At 45.5% G+C, this 17,717-nt stretch overlaps 1 protein-coding gene across 1 annotated transcript in view; it reads left to right on the top strand.

Moving 5' to 3' along the window:
- Window positions 1–16,259, top strand: part of TNFAIP8L3 (TNF alpha induced protein 8 like 3) — a 36,642-nt gene extending 20,383 nt beyond the window's left edge. Inside the window, exon 2 of the mRNA XM_004755442.2 lies at window positions 14,760–16,259. Coding sequence (XP_004755499.1) covers window positions 14,760–15,322 — 563 coding nt within the window. The 3' untranslated portion in view covers window positions 15,323–16,259. The remainder of the gene's footprint in view (window positions 1–14,759) is intronic.
- Window positions 16,260–17,717: the final 1,458 nt, after the last annotated feature.

Here is a 17,717-nt window from a genome sequence, read left to right as displayed (position 1 = left end):
TATACTATATATAATGTACATATGTAATATGCATTATGATGAAGGGGGTTTTATTGTGGGAAGACAGTGATGATTTAAATTAGAAAGTCATTTAATAATTGGTTAGATTCACATGTTAAAAGGGATAAGCCCTATGGGGATCTCAATAGGTACAAAGGAAGTGTTTGATAAAATTAGATACACATTTCTACCTTCAAACAAAGCCTTACTAGCAAAACCAGAGCAGATGGAAGATTCTTCCACTTGATAAGTGGTATCCATCAAAAACCCATAACAGAGATCATATGTGGCCAGGGTCAGGGGTGGGGAGGATTTTAGAGGCAATTCTGGTAGTTGAGAACAAGACAGGGATGCCAAATAGCACCCTTACGATTCAGCATTACACCGGAGGCCCCCAACAGTGCAACAAGACAAGAAGAAGAAATGGGAGGTATAAGAAAATCATTTTGTGCTGGCAATGTAGTTGTCCGTACAAAAACATCTGAGAGATGCTACCGAAAATCAATTAGAATTAATTACAGAACTCAGCAAAATTTCTCAATTAGAGATAAATATACAGGAACCAGTTGGATTCCTACATATCACCAACAACCATTTAGAAACTATAATAGAAAAAATTATACTTGGAGTAGCAACCAAAACCGTATGATACCCAGAAGTAAATCGGACGAAAGAATGCGAGAGTTTCACAGGAATGACCCTGAAAGCATTATGGAAGGACACAGATCTGACAAATGGAGAGATTTATCATGCTAATGGATGGGAGGCTTGATAGCGTAAAGATCCCTGTTTGCTCTAGATTAATACAGCATGTTCATGGCTTTTGGTCAAAAGATCCTTAAATTCATGTGGAAGAGTAAAGGCAAAAACAGGACTTTTTTTTTTTTTTTAAGATTTTATTTATTTATTTATTTATTTGAGAGAAAGATAGTAACAGAAATAGAATGCAAGCAGGAAGGAGAGAGAAGCAAGCTGCCCTCTGCGCAGGAAGCCAGATGCGGGGCTTCGATCCCAGGATCCTGGGATCATGAACTGAGCCAAAGGCAGAAGCTTCACCGACAGAGCCACTGAAGTACCCCAGTCAAGACAATTTCTAGGAAGAATAAAATGGTGGGGGGAGCCTTCCCTGCAGCCTGTCAAGATTTATTATGAATTCCAATAGTGAATACGGTGTGGTGCTGGTACTAAAATAGTTTAGTAGAACACAGTACAAGACACAGACCTGTTGTAATTTGGAAATTTGATAAGAAAAAGGTGGCCCAACAGGTGAGTGGGACAAGGATGAACTATTTGATAAATTGAATAAATTGTGAGGAGACAAATGTACCTCCTGCAGAAGGCATGAATAAATGCCAAATGGATTAACGACCTGCAGGTGGGAAGCAAAACCTTCAAACTTCTGGAAGATATATGAGATTCACTTCCCACCTCATAGCAGGAAAGGATTTCTTCAAGCGAGATACAAAACCCACTAACAATAGAGGAAAATATTGATAAATTAGACTATGTTAAAAATTTTAACTTCTGTATGACTAAAGACACCACAAATAAAGTGAAAAGGTAATGCTAGGGACTGGAAGGAGATGGTTGCAACTCATGTGACCAGCAGAGGATTAGAGTCCATAGCATAGTAAAAGCTCCTGCAGGGGAGCCTGGGTGGCTCAGTCGGATGACCATCCCATCTGCCTTTGGCTCAGGTCATGATCTCAGCGTCCTGGGATTGAGTCCCCCATGTCAGCCTCCCTACTCAGCCAGGAGTCTGCTTGTCCCTCTCTCTCTGCTCCTCCCCCCTGCTTATACTTGCTTTCTCTGTCTCTCAAATAAATATATAAATAAATTCTTTTTTAAAAAAAGAAAAGAAAAAGAAGCCCCTACAAATTAACCAGAAAAAGACATACAATCCAGTGCGGGGGGCGGGGGCGGCTGGGAGGGTAAGGAAGGAGTTAGTAAATTCTACGAATAAGCAGTTCACAAAAGAAGGACCTGAATGCTCAATATACGCAAAATTACGTTGAATTTCCCTAGCAGAGAAAGATATATTACAACAAGCTACTACTTTGTACCTATCAGATTGGCAGGAAATTAAAAGGTGGGCTGTTTGAAGTGCTGATAAGGAAATGGAACTGCAGGCACCCCTTGGCTGCTGCTGAGAGTGAAAATTAGTGCTGCAAAGCAACCGGCAGCCTCAGGCCCAGGAGCCGGTGGTCGCCTCCTAGATGTAGAGCCCAGGAGACTGACGTGTGTGCACAGAGAGAGAGGTCTGTGGACGTTTTTGCTTGCAGAAAGGGGAAAGAACTGAATCGTCCATCATCAGGAAACATGGGGACATCGTATAGTCACATAAGCAACTCCATGCCTGAATACGATAAATCTTGAATGCATAATCGTGATCGAAGAGTTGCAGGAAAATGTGTGTGGTCTGATATCCTTATCTGAAGTTTTAAAACACTCTAAACAACATACTGGTGATACATGCTTTCTCGGGAGGCAAAACTATAAAAATGGAGGAGACAGACACATCAGCTTCCGAAACGCAGTTAGATTTGGGGAGATATAAAGGGAAAGAGGCAGCTGAAGACAAATAGGGCATTTTCCCTAGCTCTGTCTCCCAGGACAAAATACTGAGATTTGTCACACCTGGGCAGAGGCCAAATGACCAGAGTTTGTCAGAGTATCTTCCATTCTGTCTACGTATTTGCTATGTGTCATGGTTTTTAAAACATTAATTGTTCTGAGGGGAAAACATAAACCCATTTCCGTTTTTCAAGTGGGCAGTAATTCAAAGCACATTTAAACTAATTGATCTTTGTCACTCGAGAATGGCAGTTTAGCGTGGCGGGGTGAAGCACGGGACTCTGGGGCTGGCTTCCGAGTGTGAAGCTCTGCCGCTCCCTGAATGCTCCCTGAATGGTGGCTCCACATGAGCTATTTAATCTCTCTGTTGCGGATGCCTGGGATGGAAGACGTAGGATGTCATTGCTGCTGCTGCTGCTGCTGCTGCTGCTGCTGCTGCTGATGGTGATGGTGATGATGGTGATGATGACTGGCGTGTGCTCACAGAGTTGTCGCAAGGCTGTGATGAGGTTGTGTGCATTAAACACTACGCAAGTGGGCTCTCTTATCATGCCTGAATATGACCTACCATCCAGACAGACCCCAGTTAACTTATTAGATGCAAGGGAGAGTCGGGGAGGGGATGAACAAGCTCTAGTTCTAGAAATCACGTAAGTAGATGTTGTGTTTGGTGGTGGTGGTTCTTCTACTGCAATAAGACAAAAATATCTCTCAAATCTCCAAAATTAACCTGTGGAGTTGGAGATGACTCAACCCCCAGCGACTTCACCTGTATCTGCCTCAGTTAGCTCTGCTAAGTAAAATCCTCACTCATTCACTTTTCAGAGCTGGCTGTAAATCAGTAGGAAAAACAAAATCCGTATGTAACTGTTGAAATATATAGAATTCCCTCTAAAAACAAAAGCGACATCTATCTTCAGGTTTTGATGAGTATGTGGCATTGTTCTATCACATAATAAGAATGGTTTTTATAGTTAAATGATGAAATGTAAATCTCCTCACTAGAAGGGGACTTAATGTCTCAAATAAGTGAGAAATCACAGACATTCGGAAGCCAAGGATGATTTTCTGAAAGCAGGTGCCAGAAGGCCAAGATGGCAGGTTTTGTCTGGAGCTGATCTGAACTTGGGCCCAACTGCAGTTCTGCTGCTTACTAGCCCCATGGCTGTGAGTGAATTACTTAAATCTGCCGTGGCTCAGATTCCTCATCTGTAAAATGAGACTCACCACCCCTCTCTTGAAGCACTCTTGGGAAGATCAGATACGTCCCGTCCACCATCCCAGGTACACATAATCTGTGCTCAGTAGTTAATAGTATCTGTGACGTGATTCTTAATTAAATGAGCTGCTCAGTGCTGATGAGTGGGGGTTTGAAGGGGGTCTAAGACAAAATGAGATAAGGTGCTGATAGGTCTTACAGCTGACCCTGCCAATTTCTCTTCACCTTACTTAGAATAAGAAGTTATTTCAAAGCCCAGGAATTTTTTGAAATGAAAACAAACAAACAACAACAAAACAACTTGGTCTTCTCCTTAAAGATGATCAAATGCTGCTCTTAAAGAGTAATTATTTGGGACTCCTGGGTGGCTCAGTTGGTTAAGCATCTGCCTTTTCGGCTCAGGTTATGATCTCAGGATCCTAGGATCGAGTCCGCATGTTGGGCTCTTTGCTCAGCAGGGAGCCTCCTTCTCCCTCTGCCTGCTGTTCCTCCTGCTTGTGCTCTCTCTCTCTGACAAATAAATAAATAAAATCTAAAAAAGAAGAAGAAGAAGAATTCAGTGCAAGGTGTTGCAACAATCAGAATCAGCTCTCCTGTAAGAAGTGTCCTGTTTTGATTACCATTGCTTTTCTACATTTTTGCACAGCATCCTGAAATGTCCCGTACAGCTGGGAAGATTCATCATGCTTGGACCCCCCAAATCACTCATTTCTAACCACTGGATGAATGACTCTCAAGGACTGAACAGCCACCAAGGGCAAAGCCCAAACTCTGTGCCTGCTCCCAGGCCTGGGCCAACGGCAAGATTTCCAGCCCAGCCCGAGCTGGTGGGGAACCACTGGCCAGTGCGACACCGCGTCCTCCATGTTTGCTTATCTGGCAACCTAGTCCTTCTTCCTTCCACCCTCCCTCCCAGTCCTGCCGTACCCAAGCCTGCCTCTCACTTCCTGCCTTCATTTTTCACTTACTAGGAGGGGCAGTGTGGTGATGGGCCCAAAGAGGGGAGAGAGAATCTCTAGAAGGAATACAGTATGGCCCCAACTAAAGGGATTCCCAGCAAGCTGTGAATAGAGACTATGCTTTAACCAGCTAATGTTAGATAGTTGCATTTTTAAGAAAGAACCTGTTTATCTCCAGGGATTCCCCCATTGACAAATTCCTTAGGGAAGATGGATCTCTTCACTGGCTCCTGCTTGATGGAAAGAGGTAGAGTTTGGGTGGGCAAATGGGATGCTCAGGGTGGGGCAGGTTGGTGTGAGGTGCCTACTGGGCAGGCTCCTGTGACCTTCTCCAGCCAGATTGCCCTACAGCCCTGGAACTCAGCATGCTAAAAACTGAATTCATCCACCCCACAAGCTTCTAGATGCCTCTTCCAGTTGATGGTGCATTCCTTGCCCCCTGCCCCCAGTTAACCTAGCAGAAGCACCCAGCGTCATTCTTGACTCATCCCTGCCCCCCCACCGTCATCTGTGCTGTTCCTGAGTACCCCTCCCCCTCACCCATAGGACAAGCTAAAAATCACAATCACAAGCACATTTCACTAATTGTTATGGCTTCCTACTACCTTGGGGAATATCTCAAGGCAAGTAAAAGTGTTTCAAATCATCTTATTAGAATTTTTGAAATTTTTATGGCCCGTTTCTTGTCAGATCTGATTAGATCATTGCTTTTACCTTATAATTTGGCTGTGGAAAAGCTCTTACGATGAGAAGGATAATCGTCTGCTCTGCCATTTCCTTGCTGTTCACTTAAGCTGGCATGATTAGTGTATTGTCTTCAGTTTTGGTGCTTGCTGGAATCTTTTGAAATCACTGGTCCATTTTGTGAGGGTTTAGTTGAAACTAAATAATGTAATCACTGAGTCTGTTTAATCAAATACACATAAACAAATGCTGAAATAAATCAAAACTTGTGGGAGGGGGGTGCCTGGGTGGCTCAGTTGGTTAGGCGACTGCTTTCAGCTCAGGTCATGATCCTGGAGTCCCGGGATCGAGTCCCATATCAGGCTCCCAGCTCCACGAGGAGTCTGCTTCTCTCTCTGACCTTCTCCTCACTCATACTCTCTCTCACTGTCTCTCTCTCTCTCAAATAAATAAATAAAAATATTTTTAAAAAATTGTGAGAGGGGATAAACAAGTGAGGGATACACTAAACACCCCCCAAATCCTGAGAGGGGGACTTTCCCCACTTCCCTTATGTCTCCCAGTCAGCCTGCATGTTCAGTGTTAGGAAAACTTCACTTCTCTCCTAAGAAGACAGAAACAGAGGTTCTAACATTTTCATTTTGCACACTGCTCCCCTGCATGTCAGGACATGCATGTACAGGACACCTGTAGGACCCACAAGCTGCCTGCTTCTTAATGCAGTAGTGGAAATTGGGGGGACCTCAGGTCTTAGGCACAGAGGTGAGCCCAGGAGATACACACTCAAGGCAGGTTGCTCTCTTGGGTTGGGCAGGGGGGCCCAGCCTCGAAGAAGTCTCAGGATCTGCTCTGGGTGTGCTCAGGGGTGACCTGTAGTCAGAAAAATGCATTCCTGACCCTCCCAGGCCATCCACGTTTTACTGTGATGCCTTTTAAACTATCCCAAAATATCTTTTTTAAGTCCCAAAATTGCCATCTCAAGTATGAAAGGGACTAGACCAACAAAGGCTTTTTTTCATGGGCTTCTACGTTTTGGTCATTTCTCTGTGGAGAGAGGGAAGGATCCAGATTTTTGCTTGTCCCCAACTCAAAGACCCCACCATCACTCAACGATCTCGTTTCACTGTACCTCCTTTAATGCCATGTTTTTAATATTCCAGCAGTACACAAGCCATAGCTTTATACAAGGAAAGGACAGTGCTTTCTGGTTGACTCCACTGGAGATGCAACGATTCAATTAGTAGTTTTCCTGGAAACCAGACCTCTGTTAGGTTCACATTTCAAAACACTACTTAAGGTTGCTTAATAGTTTTGTCCCCGTAGCTACATAGGGACATCCAAGAACTGAAGCAGAGCCAGTGTCTTCTCTAGAAGGTGTTTTGTCATTGTCATGGAGATCCAATCCTGCAGACCACCTCTCCCCCTAAGCCAACCCCTTTCCATCGTTCACACAGAGAACAGACAAGGAAGCAGGCAGGGAGAGGAGAGGGTGTCACTCTCACCACTGGGTGCTGGCCCCTTGTCAGTAGTGAAGGAGGGAGCCTGAGGGACATGACCAGTCCAGTCAGCTTTTCTGGGTGCGTGTGCAGGTGAATAGGGAGGAAGGTGCTCATGAAAGTTCCAGTAGTTTGTGAGGCTGCTGCATCCAAAGGAGGCGTGCTTTTTTCCCCAACAGTTACATGTAGGTGATTGAGCACCAGAAATGTTGGACTACCACAGAACACCCTCTGCTCAGGGTTTTGCCCTTCCCATGTTCCTTGTCTGCTGGGTCTCCTGCTTCAACAGATGGTGCTTATTAAGTGCCACATATTGTTTTCCTCTGGGTACCATCTTCTCTCCTAACTTCTCCTTCTCACTGTTAGCTCACTCTCTTCCTTGCTATCATCATCTTAGGCTGTTTACAGAATTGACATGATCCCATGTACAGCACAGGCCATGAGAGATAAATTTCCAGTTTTATTATTTTGACACAGCTATCCACACACGCCTTCAAGTTTTCCCCCACACTCCTTTGCCGGAAGCAGAGAAGTTACCGAGTTGAGAGTAGGGAGAGGTGGGTGGAGTCTCTCCCCCAGCCCCTCCATGCCTCAGCACATCCTGGGCAGATGCTCAGAGCTCCTCATCCCTCATAATCAGTGTTTGCTTTATTTTTCCCAGAATATACTACCTGCTCTTACCATGCTAGAGCTCATCTGCCTCTTTTTCTGCCCACTCACCCAGCTTGGTAAGATCTTCCTGCTGTGTGTCACCACCCGTTTGGCATTTCACCATCTGGGAGAGCTTAGTGTTGTCTCAAATGTGGAAACATCACTTGTACTATGGCTGAACATCATTTATAGAAGAATCAACTCAGCCAGCCCCAGCACTTTTCCGTTTAGGGGGAGACCCTCTTAAATTATCTTTTGCTTTCTCTCTCCAAACTAATTGGCCACCATTGTCATGCCAGTCTCCCAACAAGTCTCTGGTACTTTTCTTTTCTTTGTGAATATTCCAAGAGGGCTTATTAGAGTACTGACCTCGCATTGCTCTCACTTGAGCTTCCCCATCAATCTTAGTGTAAGGAAACCCCTGTTATGCTTCAGTGGTCAATTTCACAGCTTCCTCCATCTTGTCTCATGGTACTGGCCAGGGGAGCTGTATAGTAGCTGCATGATCACATTTTTATCGCCATTCTCAGAGACTCTGAGGTGTTGTAAACAACTCCTTAGCTTTTGTGGCTGGGGAATGGGAACTTTTATACAAACATGGTTAAGAGAATTATCCCTGGCCAAAACAGCCCTCCAAAGGCTTGTACACAGCAACAAGGGGACAGTCTGTGCCAAGACCTAACCTGGATCTCTTGGTGTTTTCCCAAAACAAATATGTGTCCACCAGTTAGGCCTGTTTCCCCAAATATCCAAGTACACTTCCAACCCTGGCTCCCAAAACTTGCATTCTTTCTCTCAGCCAGCACTGTTTCTCCCTGACAGATCACCCACATAGTACCCCCTGCAGAAGGCTGAGAGAGAAGAATGGAGGGAAGGAAACAGGCCCAAGATTTCTCTGTACAAAAGTCTTCTGAAGACGACTGCCTCTCTGGCTCTCCTCTTTGTACACACCCTCCGTTTAATCATGCACACATGTTGGAGACATTGGCTCTCCTCAGCCCTGCCCAGCCGATCCCTGGGAGTTGTAAAAGTTGACCAGAATGTCTTGATTTTCTCTCAATCCTATCCCAGCATTTCTCATAATATATACAAGATGATTGTGTGTGTGTGTGTGTACAAATTTTGTAAGGTTCAGGAAGTTTGAGAAGTGGGTAAACAAAACTACACAGGTATCTTTACTGTGGGTCTTCTCAAAGCCTTTAATAAGCTACCAGGTATGGTAGAGCCTCAAGAGCCAACCATAATCTGTGGTCATCCACAAAGTCATTATAACTCACCACAGATCCTTCTCTCCAAGAGCACCTATCACGATGAGTGCTCTGGCGGATCCGTGTTGGCCATGTCCTGATCAGTGGGTCTTCCACACAGCATGTCAGAGTCACCTTGCAAACTTGCATTACCAGCAATCTCCTGAAGATTTTCCTACTGGCAATCTGGGATAGAGTTGGAGAATCTACTTGTTTGTTGTTGTTTCTTAAAGCCTTCTTGGTGATTTTGATGATCCATAGCACTTGGGTTCCTCTGCTCTAGACTGTTGCTATTTTAGGCATCAGAGATGCCACAGGTGTGAGCACTCAACCCTGGAAGCCTGTACCCTAAGTCCCCTTATACATAAATAACACATTCTTATACAGTAGAGATGGCTGAAAACTTATAGGAAAACCACCCCAAGCCTTTGTGATTAGGCGGAAATTACTACCCTGTACTTTGTAACATGGTAGTCACCCCCATCTGTCCACATTCAAGTCCCCCTTTAGATGTCCCCAGCTGTTCTCACTCAAGCCATTCTGGGACGTTTTGCATGTTTCTGCATTTTGATTCATTTGTCTGTGTCTCCCATCCCTGTGGGACCATATTCAGAGCAGGACCCAAATGGATATTCTGGGGTGATTTCCTCCATAAGCACTTCATATAGAGCCAAGCTAGCCAAAATATTAGGCAGATTAATTTAGCCAAATTCATTTATTGCCAAACTAATAGGAAGTGCTCAATAACTACAGAGCAACCAAAGGACAAAAGGGACTTTGCCCAAAATGAGCAAAAGGGGTTAAGTTTACAGAAATGAAAAGTAGAGAGAAGGGCAGATTTTGGTAAATGTGGCAACATGAGAGTACAATTTACCTGCTGAGATGATAGGCAGGTATGTATGATTTTCTACCACCCTCGGAAATTTTTCTTCAATTACTTCTCTGTTCAATTTTTAACTCAATGATATATGCCTCACTGGTGGTTTCGGAATAGGTTGACCAACTTTTCCCAACGTGCCTGCCACTGATCTAGTTCCAGCCCTGAAAGTCAGCTATATGGGAAACCCCTCCATCTTGGCAGCCCCAGGCAGCTGGGGTCTCTACTCAAAAGACAAAAAGAATCCCCTGACCAGATAAACTTGCTACATCACGTCTATCCACCTGAATTATTGCTGCTGTAACAAAGCAAATTACCACAAACTTAGTGGTGTCAAACAACACAGATGTATCCAATTATACCAATTATACCTCTAGAGAACAGAAATCCCAAGTGGGTTTCACAGGGCTAAAAATCAGTGTATCCACAGGGCTACACTTTTCCTGGAGGCCCTAGGGGAGATTGTGTTTCCTTCCCTTTTCTAGTTTCTCGAAGCCAGCCGTGTTCCTTGGCTGGTGGCTCCCTCCTTTATCTTCTAAGCCAATGACCACATCACTCTCGCCCTTTACTTCCACCATCACATCCCCCTCTGTGTCCCATGCTCTTCTGCCTCCCTCCTTTACTTTGAAAGACTCTTGTGATTGTATCAGGCTGACTGGATGATCCAGGGTAATTTCTCCATCCCTAAGCCCTTAACTCAATCCTATCTGCAAACTCTTTTTTGCTGGGTCACACTCACAGTTTCCAGGGACCAAGACACAGACATCTTGGGGTTGGGGGTAATTCTGCCTACCACATCCAACCCTCTAAAAGTTGATAAAACACCTCAGTGTATTAAAGGAGTGTTTTAAAGTCTCACAGGAAAAGAATCTAACTGCTTAACCCAGTATTTTCCAAACTTATTTGGTCAAGAATCTCCTTACCCCAAATAGTGCTTTTTATCACCTCTTGGAATCCTGCTGCTCTTGCTGAAGAGAATTCCATGTAGTGTGCACACCGAGAGTCCAGACCTCCCATGTGATGTTCAGACAAGGATGATTTTGAGGGAATTGATTTATAGATCTGATTACCCTTTCACACCTCAATACATACTCTTTTCTACACTTTCCTACCTGAGGAACAACCTGAGGTCAAAGCGTGGTGGGCCTCTCTCCTTTCCACTCTTGTAGTCAGAGTTCTAACCCATAAAGACTCAAATCGGGGCTGACTGACATGCAGCCGGCGTGCAGAACCTCCCTGGTCAGACACAGGGAAGACAGGAAGCTCTGGTGCTGTGTGGTGCCTCTTTGAATCAAGGGGCCATAATCCACCCCTATATATCTCATTTGGAAGTGCATCTCCAATAAAAATTTATTATTTTTTATGTTTAGTGTTTACCAACGTTTTAATATTATATATTGTACCCCAAAACAAAATAGCTCACTCTAGAAGAAATGTTTTAAGACATGAAGATTTATGATCGCTAGAATCATCTTTTATTTTAAATTTCAATTTGTATGCATCCTTTGGCTGTAGAGAATTGTGAGGAATTGATCAAATAAAACATTTTCAAGCATAAAAATACATTAAAATTCTCTGGGTGTCATGTCATAGAGATAAGGGGGGAAGAACAATGTACTATTTCTAATTTTTTTTTAATTTTATTTATTTGTCAGAGAGAGTGCCCAAGCAGGGGGAGCAGGAGGCAAAGGGAGAGGGAGAAGCAGCCTCCCCACAGAGCAGGGAGCCTCACCCAAGGCTCTATCACAGGACACCGGGATCATTACCTAAGCCAAAGACAGACACTTAACTGACTTAGCCACCCAGGCATCCCTAACATTTCTAATTTTTAAAGAAGAGCTTGCTCTTAACATTTTAAAATTGACAACAATGGGTGTTATATCACTGTAGTGCTATGTTATTTTGGACATATTTACAAGAATGCTTTAACAGGCTAATTTTTAAATACTCACTTTATAATACCTAGAAATTATATCTTTTAACAAATTATAACTATTTAACCGTAAGGTGAAAAATACTTGCTGTCAAGGGTGCAAGGAAGTGCATAATTTTTTCAAAATTCTTATGGGAGTATATGAGCAAAAGGTATGACAGCTACTGGTCGAGAGAAGAATATTGGCATTGCTGGAGGGGAAAAGACTAGCAAGGAAGCCTTGGTAAAAGTGTCAGCTTCATTTCATGTAGGTTGCCACAGAATGGGAGAAGATATTCACAAATGACAGTACAGACAAAAGGCTGATATCCAGGATCTATAAAGAACTCCTCAAACCCAATACACACAAAACAGATAATCATGTCCAAAAATGGGCAGAAGACATGAACAGACACTTCTCCAATGAAGATATACAAATGGCCAACAGACACATGAAAAAATGTTCATCATCATTAGCCATCAGGGAGATTCAAATCAAAACCCCATTGAGATACCACTTTATGGCCAAAATTAACAAGAAGTAAATAATGTGTGTTGGAGAGGATGCAGAGAAATGGGAACCCTCTTACACTGTTGGTGGGAATGCAAGTTGGTATGGCCACTTTGGAAAACAGTGTGGATATTCCTTAAGAAATTAAAAAATAGAGCTTCCCTATGACCCTATAATTGCACTACTGGGTATTTACCCCAAAGATACAGATATAGTGAAAAGAAGGGCCATCTGTACCCCAGTGTTTATAGCAGCAATGACTGCCAAACTGGAAAGAACCCAAGATGCCCTTCAACAGACGAATGGATAAGGAAGATGTGGTCCATATATACAATGGAGTATTATGCCTCCATCAGAAAGGATGAATACCCAACTTTTGTATCAACATGGATGGGACTGGAGGAGATTATGCTGAGTGAAATAAGTCAAGCAGAGAGAGTCCATTATCATATGGTTTCACTTACTTGTGGAGCATAAGAAATAACACGGAGGACATGGGGGGATGGAGAGGAGAAGGGAGTTGGGGGAAATCGGAAGGGAAGACAAACCATGAGAGACTGTGGACTCTAAAAAACAATCTGAGGGTTTTGAAGGGGTGGGGGTGGGGGGTTGGGTGAGCCTTGTTGTGGGCATTAAAGAGGGTACATAATGCGTGGAGCACTGGGTGTGGTACATAAACCAATGAATTCAATGAATTCTGGTACACTGTAAAGAAATTAAAAAAAAAAAAGTGTCAGCTTTAGCTAACAGAGTGAAGCACCTGGTGCACTCAGCACTCCTTCCCTGCCCCTCCCCCCACCCCCATTCCCTGCCCTGCCCCCCCCCCCTCCCCGCACCCAGAGCCACCAGTGCCTGAGGCCCTGAGCACACAGGAGGACTGAGACCAGGGCTTCCCTTTTGGTTCCCTTTATACCTTGACTATAGGGAACGTCTAGCGTCAGGGTCATTTGGGAAGTTGCTTGAAGATTCTGTGGTTTCAGACTTTAAAGAGCGTGAGCTCCCTGGGCTGTAGGATGCTCCTGGCCTCGACTGGCTGTCCTACTACTGCTGACCCTGCCACACCAGCCCCCCTCCAGCCCAAGCCTCGGGGCCTGCGGGGAGAAGCGCCAGAGCAGTAGAGCTGTCCTGGAAAGGCCCAGGGCTGAGGGAGCAAGGCAGGGTCCAGGAGGGGCCCATGAGGAGGGGGGAAGTGGGTGCAGGAAATGCGTGGGAGCCTTGTTTAAATTGTGTGGGAGTGTTTTTTGAGTCTGTCCGTGAGACCCGAGCATCTGGGTGTTAATCGCTCAGCACTGAGCCATAAGCCCCGGGTCGGCAGACCATGTGGAACATGGGGGCAGCCAGGCGAGGCTTGCGGGACCTGGCTGGCTTGTATGGCCATGTGTCCACTCTGCCTGTCCTGTTACTTCCCTGTGGCCACAAAGCACTGGATACAGTCTCTTTGGATCCTAGAAGGGTCTTCAGTCCTCAAAGGAAAACTTTTTTAATATAAATTCGCACTGTATTTTACAACCTTCTTCTTCTGCAGTGTTTCTCTGGTATTTCACCCAGCAGACGCCACTTCATCCCTGTGCAGAACAGAGCTGGGTGCTATGGGAGATACCGTCTCCTCCCTCGGGCAACCTGCCTCTCCTCTGAGCCAGTAATACACGTACATGCTGTAGCAGGATGGGCAGTGGGTTTCTTATGTCAGCTGTAGCTAACTGCCCACATCACGGAGTAGTTCATCAAATCTAAGGCACCACTGATTGTAAGAGGTTCTTTTATATGCTCTTAAGAAAAAGGTGCTGGCCAATTAAATTGTGAGTGACTGCTTTCTTTTTTACTTAGAAATGTTATACTTATTGAAAGGTCCTTTTGGACTTGCTTAGACATAGGGTTTTTGTTTTGTTTTGTTTTTTTAACATCTTTCACTCTTGTTCATTCATAAAGTGGAAAAGAAGAGAACCTGATTGACTTGGAGGTGTTAGTGTGTGTGTTTTTGCACACAGTGCCCTTCAGTTGTCTCTGCCAACTGAGGGCATCTGAGTGCTCTTGACTTTTCTCCCCAATCTCTGGCTCCTGTTGTGCAAATTGCTTGCATATAGATAAAGACAACCATAGTGCATGTGTCCCTGGCAACAGTGACTGTAAGACACACAACAATTTCCTAGATAGGGAACATGAAAAAAAAATACACCTTAGACTCAAAATATGGATTCTGAGACTCAGTCAAATAGACTGCCGTGATCGGGCATCCACGTCCATCCAGGGAATGGCATTGGCATCAGTGCAATGTGCTTGTTGCAGTAATTTGCACAACTGGATAGTGGAGTTCTCTGTGAACTAAGAGGGTCAGGAAAGCATTGTGCATGAAGTAGGTCTAAAAAGGTGAGATTCGGCCTAGAGAAGAGGAGGCCACTTCCAGAGAAGGAAGAGGGTGATTAGAAGATTCAAGAGGATAAACAAGCATGGTATGTGGAGAGGACAATGTAGCAATCCCAGGCTTGGGTGGAGTTTGGTGAGGGAGCAGTGGGATATAAAGGCTTGTCTTTGCTCTAGGAACGTAAATTCAAATTAGTGTCTTTCACTTGTGGAATCATAATAAACAGCTCTCATATTTCTCTAACTTTTCTCTCTTTCCTCACACTAGGTCCTGATGTTTTTAGTTCAAAGAACCTTGCCCTTCAAGCCCAGAAGAAGATCCTGAGCAAAATCGCCAGCAAAACCATGGCGAATATGTTGATCGATGACACCAGCAGCGAGATCTTCGATGAGCTCTACAAAGTCACCAAAGAGCACACCCACAACAAGAAGGAAGCCCACAAGATCATGAAAGACTTGATCAAGGTGGCAATCAAAATCGGAATCCTCTACCGACACAACCAGTTCAGCCAGGAGGAGGTGGTTGTCGTGGAGAAGCTCAGGAAGAAGCTGAACCAGACCGCCATGACCATCGTCAGCTTCTACGAGGTGGAATACACATTTGACAGGAACGTGCTCTCCAAGCTCCTGCACGAGTGCAAGGACCTGGTGCATGAACTGGTGCAGCGACACCTGACGCCCCGGACCCACGGGCGCATCAACCATGTCTTCAACCACTTTGCTGACGTGGAGTTCCTCTCCACCCTTTATAGTCTGGATGGAGACTGTCGACCCAACCTCAAGAGAATGTGTGAAGGAATCAATAAGTTGCTAGATGAGAAAGTCCTCTGAATGCCTTCTCTCCTCCCAGACTTTGCTGAGTCCTGGTTGCAGCACCAGTGTGGTCCAGGTTCGAATCAAGAAAACAGGAAACCCTTGTCCGAGATGCCCATGTCCTACCCTAGTTCCCCGTCTGCCGTTGATGCCAGATTTCACTCAGGTGTGTTTCTCCCCTGATCCCACTGATGAGCTCTGTACTTCCAGTCACCTTGGTCAGCCAGCCCAAAGGACATTTCGTTTCTTCTCAGCGAAGGCTGCTGTGCTCATCGAGGTGAGCTCGCTTCATCTTGGGGAGCTGAAGGAGCCCTGGACCAGGAGCTGGAGGACACAGGTTCGGTTCCTGGCTTCACTGGGACAGCTATCCTCAGGATCCTAGGACCACGATGCCCACCTGCCCACCTCCCGGGGCTGCTGGGAGGTTCAAATGAGGCAACATATGTCCACACTTTTGAAAACTCTAATGTAAGGTCTTATTATTTTCTCTCTGGAGTGTGAGAGGGATCCACCTGGATTTAGACTACTAAGCAGCAGAGAAGAAAAGAATAATAGTATCTAGTATCTAATAGAGACAGTCTGTCTCTAGATGTGCTGTTTCAGACACAAATGAATACAAAGGTATGAAAAAGCATAGCAGCAGACTGGAAAAATGTTTTCCAAGAGCTGTGTTTTTAGGTCCCAGATGCAGGTTTATGATCCTGCAGAGGGAGTCTTTCCAGTGGGGTGGGGATGTGGAGATTTTCCTACTCCTGATGCAGGGGCAGAGAACTGTGCTTCCTGCAGGCTAGGCCTCCCCCTCGGAGGGGCGACGCCCATGAGGTGAGGTGTGGGACGGCTCATCCTGGCAGCCTGGGGGCCGGGCAGAAGGAACCCCTATCCACCTCTCCTGGCCTTTCACATCCCATTGTGCTAGTTTCTTTGGTTCATCAATAAATTGAAACAACCCTTCAAACAGGAGGTTTTGGAGTTGTGATTCCAAAATAAAATACCTTGGAGTTAGATTAGAATAGGTTAAGAACAATGGGATTGAAAGGCAGACAGTGCTGGGCAGGAGCTGTGCACTCAGACCCTGGGGCACACTGGGAGGGCAGGCACAAACGGGGCCCCGGGGCAGCTCGCTCACAGACATGTGGCCACCTTCTCTGACCTGCTCCCAGCCTCGCTTTCACACTGTGGCTTCTGACATATTTTTCTCAACTCTTAACAAACATCAGGACAGGGTATTTGCCGCCTTCTCCTGTCTGCAGGACACTACGTTAAGGAGACTTGCTCTCCCTGCATCACCTCCCGTCCCACTCTGCTTCTGGTACCTGATGATTATATCAGAATACCATATTAGCTCAGCCGCTGGCTCAGCCCATCAGAAGACAGCTTGTGGGAGGCTGTGAAGTGACATCCTATGAGCTTCAGTGGCCATGTTGCCTCGTGTCAGCATCAGTGCACACCATCAGTTAAGTTCTTCCACTACCAGCACTCAAAAGTAGTTCATAGGAGGGGCGCCTGGGGGGCTCAGTCTGTTAAGCATCTGCCTTCAGCTCAGGTCATGAACTCAGACTCTTGGGATGGAGCCTCATGTTGGGCTTCCTGCTCAGCAGCAGTCTGCTTCTCCCTCTGCTCCTCCCCTCTCGTGCTCACTTTCGCCCACTCACTCTCAAATAAATATTTAAAAATAAAATAAAAACTAATTCATAGGAAGGATGACCAGGAGGGAATAGTGACCAGATAAGTCAGCACCTAGCACCCCTCACAGACCTGAGGACTGAACGTTGATATCTGGGCCCATGTGGGCTGGGAATGTGGTTCGGCAATGGAAGCTGCAGGTGGCAGGTGCCTTCCTTCCCAGTCACCCACCAGGCAGCAAGCAGACCAGCAACAGCTGAATTTTCACATAGACTCTTCAATGCCTGCCTCGGTATACTTGTTTAATTAAGAACTCCTTCCTAGTTCTAGAGATGGTTCTAGAAGCAGCAGGTCCTTTTCCACTAAGCACCTATCCAGGGAAATCCGACCCACCAGGCCTGGGTGGAACTATCTTCTGCCCCATCTGAAACATAGCAGGGAAGAAGGTGGCCACTCTAGAGGCCACCACACACATCAGTTTCTGACAGTCTGTGAGTCTCTAAGGACACTGAGTCCTCCTTATTCTCATCTGAGAAGGACTACCACTTCCACCAGCATGTCTCAGTGAGTGCAAAAGCGGAGCATACACCAAAATCTGTTCTGCTTCCTTAGACACCCTCCACCCCCGCTGCCCCACACTGAGGCAGCAAAGGGGCGCTCTAAGTGCATGGCCAGTTGGGTATAGCTCAAGCTTATCAACAGTAGCCAGGGGGAGCTGGGATATTCAGGCACAAGTAACCCACATGCTTCCAAAAATAGCCCAGGCCAATCCCATGTGTACAATTTAAGC

Source organism: Mustela putorius, unplaced genomic scaffold (assembly GCF_011764305.1).
Source record: "Mustela putorius furo isolate JIRA1106 unplaced genomic scaffold, ASM1176430v1.1 tig00003898_pilon_pilon_pilon, whole genome shotgun sequence".
In the NCBI taxonomy this organism is placed as follows: Eukaryota; Metazoa; Chordata; class Mammalia; order Carnivora; family Mustelidae; genus Mustela; species Mustela putorius.
Note: the sequence above shows the minus strand (reverse complement) of the source record. Positions and strands in the feature narration are given on the sequence as shown.